This window comes from Rhipicephalus sanguineus, chromosome 3 (assembly GCF_013339695.2).
Source record: "Rhipicephalus sanguineus isolate Rsan-2018 chromosome 3, BIME_Rsan_1.4, whole genome shotgun sequence".
In the NCBI taxonomy this organism is placed as follows: Eukaryota; Metazoa; Arthropoda; class Arachnida; order Ixodida; family Ixodidae; genus Rhipicephalus; species Rhipicephalus sanguineus.
Genome location: NC_051178.1, coordinates 177,810,378 through 177,831,514, shown reverse-complemented (window position 1 = coordinate 177,831,514; position 21,137 = coordinate 177,810,378). Strand labels below are relative to the sequence as shown.

General features: G+C 47.1%; 1 protein-coding gene across 1 annotated transcript in view; it reads right to left on the bottom strand.

Moving 5' to 3' along the window:
* Positions 1-13,235: 13,235 nt before the first annotated feature.
* Positions 13,236-21,137, bottom strand: part of LOC119386129 (sodium-coupled monocarboxylate transporter 1) — a 34,891-nt gene continuing 26,989 nt past the window's right edge. Inside the window, exon 16 of the mRNA XM_049414227.1 lies at positions 13,236-13,400. Within this exon, the coding sequence (XP_049270184.1) occupies positions 13,282-13,400 (119 nt within the window). The 3' untranslated portion in view covers positions 13,236-13,281. The remainder of the gene's footprint in view (positions 13,401-21,137) is intronic.

The window sequence follows — 21,137 nt, the reverse complement described above, 5'->3', positions numbered from 1 at the left end:
CTTAACTTGTGGGAAGATCAAGTACTTACATCATGCAATATCTCATTTTTAGTGCTCATTTTTCTGCATTTTGTGTGCTCAAGCCCGCATCTGCACTCCTGTGTCTCATGTGCATTCCATTACGTCACCCCTGTATCTTCTTCACTTGTATTCGCCCGTTTATGTACTGTATCGCCGCCTTCGCGACTCGGTATAGTATATACGTGTACATGCCAGAAGTCAGCACAGTGTGCTGCGCAAATTGCTCGCCTTTCTTTTTTGCTTCTGTGCGCTGCAATGTGTCTATAGAACTATATGCGGACTTCGCTCTCTTTAGCTGACTCCGCTATACATGTTGCTAATCTGTGACGCTTCTCGTTAAACTAAAACGAGTCAAAGGCTGCTTTAATTTTCCTCGATAGGGAACTTTGTACGAGTATCACGGGTCTGACAGATTGTGTGTGTGCGCGTGCGTGCGCGTGTGTGTGCGTGCGTGTGCGTGCTTGCATTAGCTATCTTCCTTCGCCCTGGGCTGGGTAGCAAACCGAACGCTCGACTGGCTGACCTCCCTGCCTTTCTTTTTCCACGCCTATCTCATCGTGTCGCGAGCAATACCGGCTACACTAAAGTTAACTCGATGGACGACCTTGTATTCTTGGATCTAGGTCGCATCTGCTGAGCGTCGCATGCGAAGCTGTCCCCGTCACCCACATATTCTTAGGCGGTGCGCGGCACTGGCGTAGACAAGAGGGGGGGGGGGGGGGGGGTGAACCTCCCCCCCTCGGAAATTTTTCGATTTAGCGTGTATATATATACACACTCATACAAACATACGCACGAACATACGTAAAGTATAGTTGAATTCCCTCCGAGAAAAATGTCTGGCTACGCTACTGGTGCGCGGTATCTTTGGCTTTCTATTCTTGCCTAGAAACCAATCGATAGTTTGAGAGTTCCAATATTAGACTTACCCCGCACTCGTCGAACCAGATGATAGCGTATCACGCACGGGAGAATTGAAAGCTGACATTCCAGCTGCAACGGACGTGCGCTCGACTCCGCCGCGTCACTTCCAAAGCACGCGCAAATGCGAATAACCGCGAATCAACAAGGCGTCCGCACAACAGCTTCCACCGCGTCCAATTCCCGCAGGGTTGATAGTCTGGGTCAGCCAATGGCGCTACACAGCTGGCCGACGCAGCCTCTGACAGTTCGCCTTTTCCGCCGAATTTAAACCGCCCGAGTGCACAGAAACCGCGAGGATGCGCGTGGAGGGGGAAAAAAGAAAAAGAAAGCAAAAGCAGGTCTCGGCGTTTCGAATGGTCTAGACGCGACATCAGTGAATACCGCTCTTCTCTGTTAATATGGAATACGTGCAGCTGAGCTGCGACCCATGCCTGTCACAGATGACAAAAATGCCTGTATCATTCGGTGAATGTTTATGAAAAGCAGCGTGTGTAGCCTCTTTTTTTCATATACAGGGTGTTTTTCACACTATATATATTTGTATAAGGAGGCTATAAGTGGCTTATACAGAGGCTATACGTGCGTGTATGCACACAAATGTTTCCACGAAACCTGCAGAGACTGGCGTCACGAAGGTGCGATGGTGGCGCTGCCGTCATTTTCGCTGCAGCAAAAAAAAAAAATGTTGAACTGGCGTTAGTTATACGAAAACCAATACTAAGACTCCAGCACATGCAAGCTTTCAAATTTTACTGGCCGTAAATCATTGTTCAGCGCCGCGAGAACGCGAAATGTAAACCAATTCGTCCGTTCTCTTCGATACCATACGCGTCGCGATGACTGCTTTGAAAACACGGAAACTTGACTATAATTATTGTATTTCCGCTATGGTCACTCGTGGCGTTCCTCCATAAGTCGCAGCTACATCGCGTTTTACAGCGAAAGCTGTTATCAGATCACAACCGTATAGTGGGGTAGTTGTCCGCCGCCGCCGGTGTCCGTATAAGGACTATAAGGAAATCCGGAAAAAAAAATGGAGAGAAAAAAAATCCAGGATCGGATGGGAGTTGAACCCGAGCCCTCTGCGTGGCAGTCGCGTATTCTACCACAGAGCCACGATGGCTTTTCCTTTTTCTTTTTTTTTTTCGGTTGTACGTCACTCAAACAGGGACAACGGCATTATGTTACAAGACACAACAAACACTGCTCCTTGAAACTCCTTTGCAAAAAGACCCTATACAGGCGTCATGTTGGGCAAGGAATCGCGTTAAGATGTGTAATATAGCGTGGCAGAAGAATAAAATAACAACCAGGCGTCACACAATGCTAATTGCTCAACGAGTGTGCTGTTTAAAGCTTCCCACCCACTACAAAGGGCTCAGCCATAAATCTTCACCGTCATCAGCCACGTGCAGCATCAACAAAGTCACATGATGTCTCACAATGTGTAGCGGGTGCCTCGCTTATCCGCAGAAAGACGAAGAGTGTGGCATAGTGGGTGCTTTCCTACTTCACACAAAATTATGATTTATGGCGTAGTGGGTACCGCGCATGTGTACTTGTATTAGTTGCCCCATGAGAATTTGGAACGGGCTCTATTGGCCGCGAGATCGAGCACAGTCGCCGCCTAGCGGCTTCTGGCTGAACCGTGCCTAGTGTGGATTGCTCCGTGCGTCGTCTGCTAGCCCCGTTGTGTTTGCATGTGCGCGTACGTCACGCAGGTCCTCAAAAGGCGGTTTGTTCCGTTGCGTTAGTGCAACTTTAACCGCTCGTACGTATGCCTAACACGATGTAAAGAAGCATTTGGCCTTGATCGGCTGTATATGTATACTGTAATAAGATCGGTGAGTGCACTTGTCTACAGTGCTGTGTGTACCGTCCGTCGTACCATCCGTTCACGAGAGTCATATCAGTGTAGGTGCCGCTCTATGGTTCAAGCGCATTGCAAAGTGCACTTGGTGTTGCCCTAAAGATGAGAAGTATTAAATCTCATGTGAATATAGCCTTTTAGCGGCGCGGTGGTAAAAAAAAAAAAGGCTCGCATGTACTTGAGCGTTGTGGTTAGGTGTTGTTTATACGTTACGCGACGAGCTTTAGTTGTGTACTGTCATGGTCTCACTAGAGAGAAATGTTTCTGCTAAGTCACGTGTGACACTTCGGTACCTAAATTGTCCCCTAAAAAGAACAGAAAATGAAATCACACGGAAATCGCAAAACTGAGTTGCCTTGCGCAATTTTAACTTGTCGCGAAATTAATACAAAACACCCGTGTACTTAGATTAAGGTGTGCGTTAAAGAGCGCTGATGGTCAAAATTAATCCAAACGGCGTAGTTTACATTTATGTCGTAGTAATTTCACGCGAAGCCACATCTTTTTTTCTTTACATTATCTTGAGCGTTTGTGTTGCGTTGTTTAGATTGACGGAAGACAGCGGACATTATTCGTATGAAAAAACGTACTTTGGTCCAGTGAAATAACCGGACCTTTGTTCCATTACTATCGTGCAAGTAATCAATCGAAGAAATTTCCGTGCTGTACAGTTACCCTTATGTATTGTTACTGGAATAAAAACAAGCGTGTGCGTGTTAAACGTCTCCGTAGCGCTAAAGCGCTGTCAGCCACGAAGCTTTCCTCAGTGAACCCATATACTGTCCTACATTTCATGGAGAACTGAATAAGAAATGCTAATGAATATTTGAGCACGCAGTGCACAAAGTGCTATTTCAACTCATCGAGCAGGAATACGGGCTTTCTTTTTGTTGAGGGGCATCCAAATGAACAAGAAGTAAATAGTTAATTCAGTCGTGCGCTACAGCAGTGCGTAGTAGGTGGAGCACAAGCTAAACATGTACAAATAAAACAACAAGAAAACGTCACCCATTGCGAAAACGCCGACTGTCGCCGAAGGCGAGCGACCCGTTCGTTGGCAGAATGCGCTTCTCTCACTAATAATTGTAACGTTTGGCGCGCTTCGTGCATTAATTCGGGAATGAAGATCGCACATATTACCACAAAGCTGCAGTCAACGCATTTTGTTTGCCGGAAATCGGGTCTCATCGCTCACAACGAAGCGCTGTTGTGCACGTTGGTATACGCGCCGACAACCGCCTATCCACACTAGCGCCGCGACGGTGTTGCCACCTGTAGCCCGATCTCGCGGCGAATAAAGGCCGCTCTTCCAGCTTTCGCTACTTCGCTGCGCTCTTCGCGCAGGCCTGGCGTTTTCTTTTTTTTTTTTTCTTCGTCGAAACAGTTTGTTTCTTCGCTCTCCCGCGTGCTCTTTCAAAATGCCGAGGCAATGTTTAAAGGTGCTCACAGATGGTCAGTAATGGTACAACAGCCTTAAGCCTAGGTGTCTGATTGTCCGCGCGCCATTTTTATGGACTTTGCCGCACTCAACGTTGCACAGTATTTTCAATAATGTGGTGCGTTAAAGCCACGTTACCTCGGAGCGTGGAAAAATTGTGATGTGTTTTCTAGTGGTTCGAGCAACAATAGAGTTTCCTACAATTACCTAGAGGGAACTCTGGTGCTGCGACCGTTCAGCCACCATGGGAATGATGTGTAGTACACGGATTTGCCTAATCTTCGTGCTAACGGCTTCGAACGCACTTGTGGCTTTGTTTATTGCTGTGTTTCGGCGTTCGTTTCGCATAAAAGAATGTACCGTTGTGAACTTCGTGACCAGATTTGAATTGGTGAGCCTCAAAAGGTTAAAGTAGTGAAGTGGAACTGCTGACTTTTGCAGAACTTCGTCTTACGACAAAGCGGATGCAGGCGACGTGGAGCCAAACGGAGCCGAAAGAACGAAGTTTAGACAAATCCGTGTACTACCCATCATTCCCATGCTGGCTGAAGCGCCATGCGTTGCAGCTCCCATAGACACTAGCGCCAGAGTTTCCTCCAGTCTATGGGAGCACCGAGTGACACTCTTGTTTCTCTTCCAAGCACTTCCGGTCGAGCACTTACTTCCGGTTTTCCGAATATTCAGAAGAAGTCGTAAAAGATAACACTGCTACGAAATCGATGATTCTCATTCAAGTTAAGGGTTATATTGGATATATATGATATCGGATCATAAGTTTACTTAAGATAAGGGCCAATTATCTATCAGGGTAATCACTGAAAATTAATTGAATGAGTTCATTGAAAGAACAGACGGTTTTCTGCGGCACCTGGCGGAGCAGATCTTACCCACGAGCTTTTTCTTCTACATGACCTCCGAGATCCGCTTCGCCAAAGTTAACTCAAGCAACACATAAGGGCACACGAACGCCGAGGCACGATTGCGCTACCGGAAATCTAATCCAAGGATTAGGGTCGACTCAGTTTCGTTTCTTTCAGATTTTCTTAAGCACTTATCGCAACAGCATCGAGATTTATATATAGAGATCCGTGGACTGTCACCATACATGTCGCGGGCCAGCAAAGCGAAGCGGGGACTGCGGCTGTTTCTAAAACCTACCGGGCTTATAGTGATCGCCTGCAGGTGTGTAATAGACAGGAACACATGTTTCACCTTGATAGACTTTCTTTTCATGCACTAATTCCTTTCCCCGACAGTAGGGTAGAAAACCTCCCCTGTCTTTAATGCTCCCCCACCCCCCTCCAACTGCCTACCTTACGCGCTAAGATAGGCTGTTGCTGCCTTGAAGAAGACAAGACCACACGTCGAAACGTTGGCTCGAGAGACACCACCTGCTCAAGGATTTTCACCCATTTGAAGTGGGAATAGAAGCACACATTTTGAAATTTTGCTGTTGTTTTTGGTAGAAACTACCAAAATGAGTGGTCGTAGCTGTACACAGTAAATATTTATTGTTTCAGCCTCAAGACCTCCCTCGTTTCGGAAACGTTTATAATGCGTTTGATGAGATTCGATCGTATAGTATAAACAGACGCAGTATGCATTAGCCAAATGGAATCGTATTTTAGGATTAACCTCAGCGCACTTTGGTGGCCATAAAGAAGACACGAGAACAACAGTATCATGAAAGTTGTGCCCAGTGCACTCGTTGTAAAAGTGTAGATTACAACTTTTCTTTCTCACAGTGTTCCCGTTAACCTCTTCGTTGGCGTCGTTTGAGTCTTTCACAATCTTTATATCTCTCTGGGGGCTTATAAGCTCGTCGAGGGCCGTAACGTCGAGAAATGTGAAATACATTTGTCTGAACGGCCGAGCAAACATGTGTGCTCTGACTGAAAAGCAAAAGAGGAAAAAAAAAAGATAAAAAGACCCCGCATATGGTTCAGCCTGAATGGCCGATGAACGCTATGGTCGAACAGACCGCCCCTATATGTAGTCGAATGTTCGAATGTCGAAATAGGAGAGGTACGAGTTGAAAAAAAAAAGAAAGAAAAAGTAAAGAAAAAGCAGATCGCCAATAGACGTCGAGGAGCCCTTTTAATGTAGAGACCGTCGCCCACAGCCCGGGAGTTTTACTGGTGGCGTTTGAGATGTTTCGCGCACGATTTGACGTAATGAAAGGTCGAATAATTGTCGAGCTTCACCATCATAAGGACACAGGAAGCCATTTCGACAGGCGTCGTCAACAGTCTTCCGTACTCGCGAATGCATGCAGCGCGTGGTGATCCGGCTTTTACGGCTTCCTTTCGTGAAGTCGCTGTGCTGCTGCTGGCAACGACGCGTCTGATAGCGCGGCGGAACTGGCGGTTATGCGTACACGAGCGAAGCGACCGAAATGCACTGGTGCGAACCGGTTCTCCTGCAGTCTATGCGAACAATGCCACAGAGGCCAACTCGGTTTGTTTACTGCTAGTTTATGTGGCGACAAAAGGTACATTCACATATGTACGGCTATCGTATCGCGTCTTCGCAGACAGAAGGGCGCGATTACTTACCTGAATTAGTTTAGAGCTGAAAGCGGTCAGTGAAAGCCATTCTTCCGGAGAGAACAAATCTCGTTATATAACAGGACAGAGTCCGGAGCTGTTGTACTGATGTTGTAATCACCTATACCAGGGTACTTATACCGTACCATGGTATACGGAATACTATTCCGTTAACTCCGTGTCGTCACGCTTCTCGCCGCACATGTAGGGGCCTTGACGTATTTCAAAACGGCCAATGAAAAGCACTCTGTCAGCGCTCTTCAAAAAAGTATTCTGTGATCCATGTTACGTTCTAGACCCGCAGGTTTATCCGACCACGTTACGGGCATACTGAAGAAGGACTTCGAGGAATATGGAGGTCTTGGTTTCGGGGGCAGAGCCAGTCATCCAGACAGGTGGAATGTACTAAATTGTGTGAGAGTGTATGGGAACTGTGAAAAGTATGTTAACACGAGACTCCTGTTCTACGCGGCAGTTCCATAGGCTATGTATCGAACATGGGGAAGTCCTCGCAGTGAAGGTACGTTGGGGAGTCGGTGCCCTGGTAAAGTAGCAGATTGTAAAAAGTGTCCACAGGTAGCGGTTCTGCGTGCACCTGATTATACAGGTATGCTAGCTAGTCATGGTTCGTGCAGGTGCGGGTAATGTTCACTTAGTTCTGTGCGGCAGTTCCATAGGCTGTGTATGAAAGATAGGAAGTCTTCTCAGTGAAGGTAGATTGGAGATTGGGTGTCCTGGTAAAGTAGTAGATTGTCAGAAGTGTCGATAGGTAGCGGTTCTGCGTGCACCTGATTGGACAGGTATGCTTGCTAGTTATGGTTCGTGTAGGTGCGGGTATTGTATGTTCACTTAGCTTCGGCAGTAAAGTTGTCTTGCCGCATCAGGACTTGATAGAGGTATCAGAACCACTCTGGCTCCGTCATGGGCTGAGCGGGCTGCATCGTCGGCTAATTGATTCCCTGTAATACCGGTATGTCCTGGTAGCCACTGATATATAATATCATGTCCTCTTGCGCGAGCTTGATGGTGACAGTTTCTTATTTCATGCACCAGTTGTTCATGAGTCCGCTTACGCATGGCAAACTGCAAAACTCTGAAGTGCTGCCTTCGAATCTCAGAATATGACCAAATTGCATGCGCGCTCTTGAACGATATATTGTAAAGCGGCTCTTATAGCAGCGAGGTCTGCTGCCGTAGACGTCGTTACATGAGAAAATTTAAATGTCATTGTCATTGCTGCTGCCGGAACTACAGCAGCACCTGAAGAGCTGTTGGACGAGACCGACCCATCAGTAAAGGCCTGCATTCGGTCCGAGTATGTCTCATGTAATAAGAGCAGTGTCGCTTGCTTTGTCGCTATTCTGGAGTGGCCGTTCTTCTTTCTTATACCCGGAATTTCAAGGCGTATCAGTGGTTGGTCGAGGCACCACAAGGGACATCCGATTCTCGTAGCTGGTGTATATCCTGATGGAATGCTGTTTAGGTGCTTGAATGATGTTACACGCTCGTTTTGGTCGTGTACCAACTTCCAAAGGTGTCAGCTATATAAACTTGATCCTTCGCTCAGGCTACAGCTACCATCGCGAATTTCCCGCTCCGATGCGACGCTGTTATGCCGCCTTTGGTTGGGCGTTGTATTCACAAAGGCGTACCCGTTTCTCATCGGTGTGGCAGACTCCCCTACATGCGACTCCTGCGGAACCGAAGGGACAATCGAACACGTCCTGCGCAGCTGCGCTCGCTATGACGCCTAGTCGATGCCCGCTCCGGATGCTCTTGGACCAACTGGACTCCAGACCACTTTCTGTAAACAAGATTCTAGGACCTTGGACATGTGCTTCGAGAGCGCACAAGGCAACTAAAGCGCTACTGAAGTACCTGAAAGCAACAAATCTGAGCGACCGCCTGTAGACTGGATGTGCTCCCCTAAGTGCGCTCGTGATTGTGTCCATCCTTCTTATCTTCTCTTCTCTTCCTCTGTTTCTCCCCTCCATCCCTCTTCCCCAGTGCAGGGTAGCAAACCGGACGTGCGTCTGGTTAACCTCCCTGTCTTTCCTTGCTTCTATCTCTCTCGTTTCGGCGGTTCCTTGGGTGTGCGTCATATATTCAAGAAAGATGGTGAAGAGCGTTTAGTTATGACTTATGAGTAGAGGCTGGATTTTTAGGCATTAAAAAAGCTCGTTATAGGCGCCGAAAATTGGCAGGCAAACAAAAGCTTTATTCTTCCAAAATCGAAAATATAAGCACAATAAATTTTCACATCAATGCAAATAATTTCAAACGAAGACGTGCGCAACCTCTGTCTGTAAACTGGATGTGATCGGTGGGCCGATCACGGAGGCAATGCAAAACGTCGAAAGCCCTAGATGCCTCATCAAACGGAAAGATTGCCCGTCGGCGTCCCGCGTCGGCGGCGTCAACACGAGTGATGCAAAAAAGAATCGTCACGTGATGGCGTTATCATATGACGTCATCATGACGTCATAGATCGCCAAAATATGTAGCGTCATTATGGCGTCACATGATGACGTATTCAACGTCATGGTCGCTTTGCATTGCCTCCGTGATCGGTCGCGGAGGCTGTGCAAAACCGCTAGGTGCAGAACGCTTTTGGAGGGGGGCGCGGGAGAATCAATACATCGACTGACAAGAAGAAGAAGATGGCTTTCGCATTCCAGTCATCTTTGGCGAGTGCATAAGGGAGCCTGTGAGTTTTTTCATTCAACGTATCTAAACAATGACGTGCGCATCTGCAGCCGATTTTGTGGACGCTGAGCGCGGGGCCGACGATCAAGAGGTCGCACGGGAGGGTTCTGAGATCGTATCGCACGTGGTAAAAGGTAGCGCCTTTTCCATCCTGTGGCAGATAAGCATCATCTGCCAGCGGGAAGCGCGCGTGAGCCATCATCTCAGTGCGCGCTGCCTGCTACTCACCGAACATCGCAGGCCCGACGCAGTAGCGAAAATCTTCGTCGCGGAAGTGCTTGTTGCACACAAGACTCGTAGCCGATGGCTACTTGCCGGTTCTTAGCTTTACAACCCATGCTTCACGCAGTTTTTTGTCCCGCGGGTACCGGTGCAGGCTGACACTGGGCTCCGTTGCGTAAGCCAGGCACTGCGGCACCGAGCGGTAGAGCCCCATGTTCGTCGCCTTCGGAGGCAGCCACTCTATTACCATTGCAATTGAGTAGAAAATGCGAGAAAACTTCCGTATTTGAACAGACCGCAGCTCATGTGGGACTTGAAACTCGTTTTCAAAGCACGCGGCAGCGCTCCACAAGCAGCCGACGCGGCCGCTGAAACCCCGTGATCCTGCCAAGCACGTCACGCCGACGGTGGCACCGGCGTTTCCAGTGGTGGGCCTCGCAGCCATTGGGAATTTGTAAGCATCTAGGCACAAACGCCTAAAATAGGCATTTATAGGCGCTGTAAAAACACTATAAAAGCCCTTCTTAACCTCTAATTCATGCTCATATATTAAAGTACCGCCATAGGAGCGCAAGGAACAAAATAGGCGTTTGTCTAAAAGCCGGTCTCTACTTATGAGTATGCGCATGTTTTGGCGGGTCCAACGCAGCACCTCGGCCTCCCATCGAAGCAATACTTCCTTCTTTTGAGGGAGGCTTCTTAACCTACTCCTCCGCGGTTTGCATAAGTTAGTGCATGTCTTGCCGAGTGGCGACCAAATCTCTTCCGAAAGAGAGACAGATAGAAGGATGGAAGACGGTGGGCCGTTTACCTTTTCCTCCGTTCTCTGAGGCAAAATTAAGTGCCCGCTAGTTCGATGTTTCAAAATTTTGGCACTTTAGAAAATGGATGACTGGTGTGTTTCTGCACGATGTACTTATACTTATCTCAAATCGTTTAGGCGGTTTTAGAATAGCGTACGCAAAGCTTTGCGTTGGCTTTTCGCGCAACTGCGCATGCGTCGTACGCTAACCGCTTGCGGGCTCCCGTTAAGTGACGGAAATAGCGGGCCGCAAACGCTAACGCTAACTTAGCGTACGCTATTCTAAAACTGAGTCTGTCAACCCCCTTCCCCATCCCTACACAGAGTAGCATGCCAGCGGTTATATACTGACGCCGGCAAAAATCTCTGTTTTTCCAATAAAGAGTCTCTCTCTCTCTCGTCTTTGCGTACCAGTAGCCATTAAGCCTATATATATATATATATATGTGCATAAACGAAACACCACTCATGAGTGAATGAAAGAAGGGAATAACAGCTGTTCCGTGAAATTTTATTTTAAATGCGAAGCATTTCTTAGCGAACCTCTGGCACTTTGAGCGTTTCTATCTACGTATCTATCTATCTATCTATCTAGCCGCCTACGTCTGGGTGCTCTCATGGTAGCCTCCTTAACTTGGTGTAGACCAAAATTTACAGGGGAGGGTAAGAGGATTTGACGACTATGACTGCCGAGTCATGACATGAATAACGTTAAAATCCTGTCGCGTACGTCGCCAAACCCTTTCCACTAGACACGTGTGGCACATACCCGTTTACCACGGGCCGCGGTGTACGGGTATGCGCCACAGGTGATTGACAGTTTATATCTACCCAGGAACGGCGAGAACAGACGTTGGTAACCTAAATGCTAGAGCGTTAAAGAAAACCAACATCGGCAGCGTTGACTCAACCGAATGGAAATAATAAAAATTAGGATCTCAGCAGGAATCGAACCCAAGCATTCAGCGTGGCAATCAGGTATTCTACCACTGAGCCACGCCAGCTCTATAAACTGTCTTGGAAAAACAGCCTACGCAGGCGTACTATCGGTGCAACGTCAATTGCGGTTGTGGTGCTGGCTATCTAATTTTACAAGACAGCAATAAACACTACATGATACTCCTACGATGTGTACTCATACGATACAGGCGTCATATCAGATGAACGTCTGTAGTTCCTGTGTTGGCTCCAGGGGCGTAGCCAGAAATTTTTTTCGGGGTGGGGGGGGGGGGTGGGGGGTATGTTCGTGCGTGCGCTTGTATGTGTGCGTGCCTATAGACGCAAGCAAAACTGAAAAATTTCGGGGGGGGGGGGGTTGAATCACCCCCCCCCTTGGCTACGCCCCTGGTTGGCTCCTCTTTTATAGCAGTCTAATAAACATTACATTTGTATTCCTATGATTCGGGAAGCTACATTGAAGCATTGCTCGGCCCCATATCATATGTAACATTAACGAATGTTACATATGATATCCACATCACCGCACCGTAAAGTGCACTTCGTCCACCAGAACGACGCAGTGTCCTCTTCATTTCTTACGAGGCTGGGCGATGGCCTCATGCTGACCGAGGATGACGCCAGATTAATTGACAGCCGCTTTGTAGACTGGGCTACGAGGCCACATACGCCCTGGTAGTCTAGGAATACGACAAACACCATCCACTGAAGTTGGTCTACGTAGCACTATCCAGACCTACCAGCCTCGACGGCCTATACCTCACCAACACGAAGGGTGGCTTCAGGTTCGCACATGTCGCCGGCTCTGTCGACAGATAATTTGTCGACGAAATGACCGAGGCATCCACGAATTTCAACAGCTCTACTATACCACATAATTCACTACACATGGAACCCTCGTCACCACGATCACGACCGGATCCTATAACAAGTCATGACCAGCTGCTGGTGCTCACTGATCATGGTGATTATGCCCTTGTTCAAGAACTGGCAGGAACTTGCACACATGCACACGGGTTCGTGAAACGTGCGTGCGTTCTCGGGACACGTATAAGCCCTACATATCAGCTTACCGCTTCTGGTTTAGGTAATACCCACGTTGCCATTGGCAGCGTTAACCAACCGTAAACAACTGGTTATATAACAGATATGCGGCTCTTCAACGTATATATGTGTGCGTATAAAATATATACAAATTTTTAGCGTCATTTTGTAACGTGTCGCTCAGTAAAAAAAGTTACGCCACAGTCACCTACCCGCCACATGCTTCGCATAACATCGACTCCCACGGTACGTGGGATCTGCCGAATTTTTTTGTTGAGATCATACAAGCGCACCGGCATACAGTGTGTGATTGTTAAAAGACAGTTTGGACGCTCTTATTATTTATTTCCCGCGTTGTCGTTCAAAACTGCTTTTATGAGTTATAAATTGCGTTTTCTAGTTTTGAAAAGTTTAGTGCTTGACTGGTAACTTAATGCGCTAATTGTTTAAAAGATGCACTTCCGCTTGATACTTCGAACGTGCGGTGCGTTTTAGGGGACACCCACAATTCCACAGTATCACTGGTCGCGCCTTGAGCGTCTTAAACATACCACAGTAGATATCACGCACTCCTTTGGTAGTGTCAACCATTCTCATACTCATCTACAAGCCATCGTCTCCTCGACCACTGTTGCTTCCCTTGCAGATGGTGGCGACTCCATACTCCAGAAACAGGCTTCAGCGAAACTTCGAGCCACTTGGCCATTAATTATACCTTCTCTCTCGCAAGCCGTTCAGCAAAGGGATGTGCCTACATCCTCGAGGATTCGTTTTTACTACTACGGTAACTGGAGTGCCTTCTTCGGGGGACTTGAGGCAGAAATGGCGGTGGCTGGGACACGTCCTCGGTTGGAGGCGGGAACGGTGAGCCTACGTACAGCCAGAGAATGCACACAGCCGTGTATCAGACGCCGGAAACACTCGTATTTTATGTCACGCACCACGCTTGCCAACAGAGACACCTGCTGCAGTAACACACCTCTGAGTTCAAAAACAGTTGCTCTGTGATATACCTGTGTGATATATCTTCTCTGTTATCACTTAAACGAACCGGCCAACTTCATTCGTCAAAGGCAAAAAAATGGACTTGTTCTGGCGGCGTCAAACTAGAACGTCAGTAGAAAGCAGTCTTCATGTGACAAATTGAGTTCTAAGACGTAGTGAATCCATAAAATGGGCTTATGTTTACCAGAGAACATAATGATCAGAAAAATGCGTCACAGTGATCTTGCTATAGTACTTATGTTTGTTTTGCCTTTCACGGAAAGCAAAGGCAAGCAATTTCATCTCCTATTGCATTTCTTCTTTGTTTATTCTACACAGCATCTTAATAGGTCTGTATCCTTAAGTAGACTTCTTACTTTCACAAACCTAAGCTATTTCGTTCTTTCAAGAACGACGTTAGGATTGGCTCATCAGCGTTATTATGAGCCCGACCTCAACGTTCTTTACTACTTTGGGCTTTAAATGATGACTACAACTGCTCGCAACTTAAGTTCCGACTGCTTGCAACTACAACCTATAAGCTTTATGGCAATGAGAATCATTTCGGACTGTGTTCTTGCAACCAATACGGTCACCTAAAAATCGCGAAAGGAACTGAATCCCTTTCAGTTTTCTCTATTGAAACAGGCGCTGCGATAAGCTATCCACGAAAGTGCAATAGCAATTGTATCAATGCCAGCGTAGTTCTGATGAATTATCATCGTTGTGAAAACGATAGCAAGAGAATTACTGACGTCTTATCTGTTTTAGGAACTATTTATTGCGAACCACGAATACATATCTTTGCAAGACGGCCTGTGTTTGTTTTCGTTAGTGCGTCACACGAAATGGACAGTGGGATGAACGTACAAAATGAAATAAATAAAGAATGAAGGCACGACACTCAAAAAGGAAAAGTGACAGACAGAAGAAAGGAAAATGCAGGCAGGTTAGCCGAGTTTGGCCAGTTCACTGCCGTATACGCGGATAGGGGAGTCAAATAGAAAGGGAAGGCAACAGTTCAGGTCAACCACACATATGACACAGCGCAGCAAGTTTACAACCTGACACTTAAGAAATCGCGATTTTGTTCATACACCAGTGCACGCAACATATTTCGACCACAGCGAGGCACATTCAGCATTGGCTGACGCTGTTGTCAAACTGATCACTCCGTCGCACCAGCGCCTCCTGGTTGCACCAGCAAGAACGCTTCGCTATTCATACTCGCACACATTCAAGAAGCAGCCACTGCTGCGTCCCCATGCGTACACCTTGGAAATATGCGACACGTATTACAATTTTCATTCATACATAAAAATTGCACTTGAGCTTGTTGCTATTAATACTCCCTTATCCAACTCATTTATCAAAAAATTGGCCGTGTATCTGCGTGCTTCGCTGCAAATGTCATCGAAGCACGCAGATTTATGTTTTATGTTTTGCCTTGCCTCAGACAGCGCCTCCTCTATCTTGAATCGGCCGCATCTGGCTGGTATTGATAAAATAGAGGAGGTGCTGTGTGAGATACGGACGCCATCTGGCAGCGGCGTCAGGAAACATGAGCTTGTGCAGAAACCAAGGCCACAGCCATGTGGCAGCACCATATCGTCGGCAGAGGACTTTTTCGTGCATAACGTCGCATTTTCAGCGGAGCCTGAGAAACACTAGGACCTTTAGAATTACGTATCGGTGTATTTTCTAGTAAGGGAACACACCACCTAATACTTACGTATTGATATTGCGTCTCAGATATGCGTAATATTTGCTTTTTGATCGAAAATGTTCACAAGTATGAGAGCAGCTACCAGTTCAAGATGGCTGGGCGTCCAGCAAGTGCTTAAAATTTCGCCGGGTGGCTGAATCGTGCGACAGACAGACAGACAGACAGACAGGCAGAAAGACAGACCAAAATTTCTGCGCTCAAGTATCCCAAGGAAAAAAGCACCGTCCAAGCACTCCGTATACTGATGGTTAACCAGCAAAACTGATGCGTGCGGCCTCGGTGTTCATCCCAACGGTTCATGAAGACTCCTAAGTTACTGTTTACATTTGCCGGTTGGTTGGTCAAACTATCAATAGTCCTTACGTCTGTGCAGAAATCTTAATTTGGGTTTGCTGCGTGTGAGTTCCCTTCTTGATTTCGAGTGGACCAGCGGTGAGTAGTGGGGCTTGCCCAATTTCTGTGGCACATATGCGCTAGGAGTTCTTGCGTGCGTAGAACGGACGAATTTTGGTTTTGCCTATCCATATAAAACTTCAATGCAAAAGCAACTGGTAATAAGTGTTAAAAATAAATTGAGCAAACAAATGCAGCGTACGGTCGTATGAAGACAATTAGCAAACAGACTATGGTTGGTGAGTATCGTTAATTGATATGACACGAACGCGACCTATTCAAGGCATCTGTCACAAACTCAATAGGAATTGGACCTGCTTGACTCCTACGACACCTATTCGCCGCGAGATCGGGCTGCAGGTGGCAGCACCGTCGCCGCGCTAGTGTGGATAGGCGGTTGTCGGCGCGTATACAAACGTGCACAACGGCGCTCCGTTGTGAGCGATGTAACCCGATTTCCGGCAAACAAAATGCGTTGACTGCAGCTTTGTGGTAATATGCGCGCTCTTCATTCCCGAATTAATGCACGAAGCGCGCCGAACGTTACACTTACTTGTAAGAGAAGCGCATTCTGCCAACGAACGAGTTGCTCGCCTTCGGCGACAGTCGGCGTTTTCGCAATGGGTGACGTTTTCTTGTTTTATTTGTACATGTTTAGCTTGTGTTCCACCTACTACGCACTGCTGTATAGCGCGACTGAATTAACTATTTACTTCTTGTTCATTTGGATGCCCCTCAAAAAAAAAAAAAAGAAAGCCCGTATTCCTGCACGATCTGTTGAAATAGCACTTTGTGCACTGCGTGCTCAAATATTCATTCGCATTTCTTATTCAGTTCTCCATGAAATGTAGGACAGTTGATAGGTTTACTGAGGAAAGCTACGTGGCTGACAGCGCTTTAGCGCTACAGAGACGTTTAACACGCACACGCTTGTTTATATTCCAGTAACAATACATAAGGGTAACTGTACAGCACGGAAATTTCTTCGATTGATTACTTGCACGATAGTAATGGAACAAAGGTCCGGTTATTTCATTGGACCAAAGTACGTTTTAGGGGCGAAGCTCCTTAAGGCGGCACCCGTTCGTCCCTCGTAGTCGTCGTCGTAGTCCGTAACAAGTCTTACGCTTTGACCTCCAAGGTGGTGCCGGTGGGAGATTTTTCCTGTGCGTTGTTGAACAATAAAAAATTCGCAGCGTGCGCGTTAACTAAAAGCCGAATTCTTCTGTCTCTCATTCCCCATTAGCAGCCATTGGCATGTTCCAGTAGGAAACGTTAGTAGAAGTAGAAGTGTAAGTGTTAGCTAAAAGCCGACTTCTTCTGTCTCTCATTCCAATTAGCAGCCATTGTTTACCTCCAAGGTAGTGCCTGGTGAGATTTCTCCTGTGCGTGATTAAACAATAAAAATTTTGTTCAAAACGCCGTTGATTGATAAAATAAACCAACGAAAGACGCCAGATGTTTTGTAAAAGCAAAACGAACGAACGCCAGATGTTTCTAAAGCAAAACGAAAAGACGCCAGCTGCTTAACGAAAGACGCCAGATTTTTCTAAAGCAATGGTTTTCTAAACAATGAAAATTCACAGCGTACATGTAAAGTTAAAGTGAGCTGCAAGTCGTCATAACTCATCGAACCTTTAGTATAAACGCGCCCGATCTCACGTCGGTGATGATGTACTGGGCAGAATTCACGGAAGATTCACGGTTTACCGATGAACCTCCGCAGCTTCGCCTACTCATTATCCTTCACTCCGTGGATATGCTGTGATTTTTTTTCATACGAATAATGTCCGCTGTCTTCCGTCAATCTAAACAACGCAACACAAACGCTCAAGATAATGTAAAGAAAAAAAGGTGTGGCTTCGCGTGAAATTACTACGACATAAATGTAAACTACGCCGTTTGGATTAATTTTGACCATCAGCGCTCTTTAACGCACACCTTAATCTAAGTACACGGGTGTTTTGTATTAATTTCGCGACAAGTTAAAATTGCGCAAGGCAACTCAGTTTTGCGATTTCCGTGTGATTTCATTTTCTGTTCTTTTTAGGGGACAATTTAGGTACCGAAGTGTCACACGTGACTTAGCAGAAATATTTCTCTCTAGTGAGACCATGACAGTACACAACTAAAGCTCGTCGCGTAACGTATAAACAACACCTAACCACAACGCTCAAGTACATGCGAGCCTTTTTTTTACCACCGCGCCGCTAAAAGGCTATATTCACAAGAGATTTAATACTTCTCATCTTTAGGGCAACACCAAGTGCACTTTGCAATGCGCTTGAACCATAGAGCGGCACCTACACTGATATGACTCTCGTGAACGGATGGTACGACGGACGGTACACACAGCACTGTAGACAAGTGCACTCACCGATCTTATTACAGTATACATATACAGCCGATCAAGGCCAAATGCTTCTTTACATCGTGTTAGGCATACGTACGAGCGGTTAAAAGTTGCACTAACGCAACGGAACAAACCGCCTTTTGAGGACCTGCGTGACGTACGCGCACATGCAAACACAACGGGGCTAGCAGACGACGTATGGAGCAATCCACACTAGGCGCGGTTCAGCCAGAAGCCGCTAGGCGGCGACTCCGCTCGATCTCGCGGCCAATAGTTGTATAGACGCGTACCTCCAGGAAAGCATACTGAAAGAAGCTGGCTGAAAAGAACAGAGAAATATTTACGTTAGAGGGAGCTAAGCGAAGTGACACACAATGCAGAAATTGAAGAAAACAAGTGTTCTCATTACATTATCATCCGCGCTTTGTTGTTTACCTTTCTGTGCCGTTAACTTCAACGTGAAACGCTTGTCATGATTTAAGCTTGGGAACTCGCACCCACATGGTCAGCACACTGATCATCGTCAACGGCATCACCAGAAAGGTGAAGGCACGGATGGCCCGGCTGCAGTGAAAATGGAGTGTGGCGAGCTAGCTGAGATCCTGGACTGTGTACTTCTCAGCAAGAAAAACTAAACAATATGTCACGTGACTGCCTACAATGTTTCTTTGCCGGTACCATCGACTTCCTTCCTGTCATATCAGTCAGCGGCTGTTGACGGACAATCACGCTATATAAACATGACGAAGGTCTTACAGTAATGACAACAATTAAAACGACCTCGCGAAGGCTCCACTTTCTTTCGAAGGGAAGCGCCTATGCACAAGAACTGGGTGGCCTGTCCATACAGAGCCCCAATTAATACGTTGGCTGACCCCTTTTAGTCACTACATGCATATCCTGCCATGGATTGTACTTGGCGCTTGACGGTGTCGATAGAGGCGTGTTTGCTTCAGGTCCCGTGTGTCACCGTTGCACAACAGGATTACATTCCGCGAACGTCGACTGACATACGGTACCCGTCAAAGTGGCATTGCTGCCGTGTAAACGCTCCGCCTGCCTGCAGGGACGCAAGCAGTCACGCGTAAAACTTTCTCGCTTCGATTCCCAGACCGACGCTGATGCACGCCGCTCCGCTTCAGCAGTCATTCGATCTGAACGCGTTTTGCGGCAACCACCAGGGGCGTAGCCAGAAATTTTTTTCGGGGGAGGGGGGTTTAACCGTACTTTATGTGTGTTCGTGCGTGCGTTTGTATGTGTACATGCCTATATACGCAAGCAAAACTGAAAAATTTCGGGGGGGGGTTTGAACCCCCCTAACCCCCCCCCCCTTGGCTACGCCCCTGGCAACCACCACCACGGCACAGTTGTATTGCTGGAAACTTGTTTGCTCGCTGTAACGCATGTGCATCTTCCAATATCGTCACGGCACTGATCCGGTAATCAGTGCTACCAGCTCATCCTATCTTCTTTTGTTTCCCTCGGCACATTGCAGAAGTATTCCGTACCGAGTACTTATTCCTTACACGTTGTTGTAGCGTTTCCTAGAACGCTGCCGTAACTCAACCCACTGCAGAGGGCAACGAAAGGAATGTTACGGTTCTTATGAAAGTGCCTTTAAGAACGGACAATTGACTTTATCCACAACTAATTTCGTTGTGCTACAAGCGTACCTGTTCTGCGATAGTATGCTGTAGTATGCAACCGGTTGTGATCGCGTGTCTCCGCCTTTCTCTCCTCTCCACCGTTTCCCATTGTAAGGTCGCAAAGCGAAATTTCCTTCTCCTTAACCTCCTTTCCATTACCTTTTCTTCTCTATCTCTCTGAGGTGAGGTATCCATGGGTGCCTATCTGCTGCATATAAGATAGCTAACGTGTGCTGTCGGGCTAGTTGTTACATGACTAGAAGGAGCTGCAATTAAAACTAGGACTTCATGAACCACATGGACGAGCGCACCTCGCAACTGATAAGGCGCTTGCTCATGTCGTTCAGTTCTGTCTTATTTTACGCCTGAATGCCTTTTTTGTCTATGTGAGACCTGGCAGCGGGTGTACGCCGCAGTCAGCGCACACTTCGCTATAAGTGTATCGCAGAAGAGAGGGAAGGATAGGGGAGGGGAGGAACGGTTGCTATTATTTCCACTAAAGGTCACCGCGGTAGTAAAGTGTACTGCGTACGCTGCTGTTGCCTATAGACGTGGGCATAAAAACGGCACTATAATACTGCCACACTCGTCACCTGTAAGCAGCGTAGGATTTCGTCACCTATACCTGCAAGTTTTCAGGCGCTGTACATAAGAGCTTGGCGGTTAGCAGATGTTATTCCTCTTTTGTATTTAGTGATGCCCTTCCACTCGTCCACGCGTTCTCGCTACCCGAAGTGCCCGCAGCTGCAGTACTGGTTACCGGGTTATACAGTGAACTGTTTGCTAATGAATGGCAATTATGTATGTATACATGCGCAATCTCCATGGCCTCAGAGCCAGAGGTTGTTGACAAACGCGAAGTCTAGTCTGTTTCGGCCGTCCGGTTTCGTACCACTCAAAACACGCAGGTGAAGGCCCTGTCACGCATGCGCGTCTGCCGCATTATCTCTCAATATCCGGCAGTGTCATGGTCGGTAAAGACGTTAACCGTGCATTCAACACCATCACCGCAAAAGGAATGTTACGGCTCTTCCGTAACATACTTACCAACTAGCTCAGCTCTCTGTTATTCACCGCAGGTAGTATTGTTTCCGGTCGTCTGCGAAACGCGCGCAACGATAACGTTGCCATCCAGTGCAGCGGCGGGCACTGGTGTGTGAAAAGGGTTGTGCATTCATCACAGCACTGCAGGTTGACAACTTCTCTCTGTATTTCCCAACTGTGGGCAGGGCAACGTTCTTTCCATTTCTTTTTTTTACATGCGCACTATAACGTTTAATATATCCCTAGGTGCACACGCGGAGCCAACTTAATTTTTTTTTGAAGCCTAAACACATCTTCTGTATTCCAACCTTATTCGCATATTGCCTACTTTTTCACTATATCCCTGCCATTTCGTAGTGATTTTCAATATCACTCTCTTTCGAAGGTTATTTATCAGTATGCGGTTACTCCCAAGGACATAGCGGTGCTTCTGCGCGTCTTCCTGCCCTGATTCGCTGAAT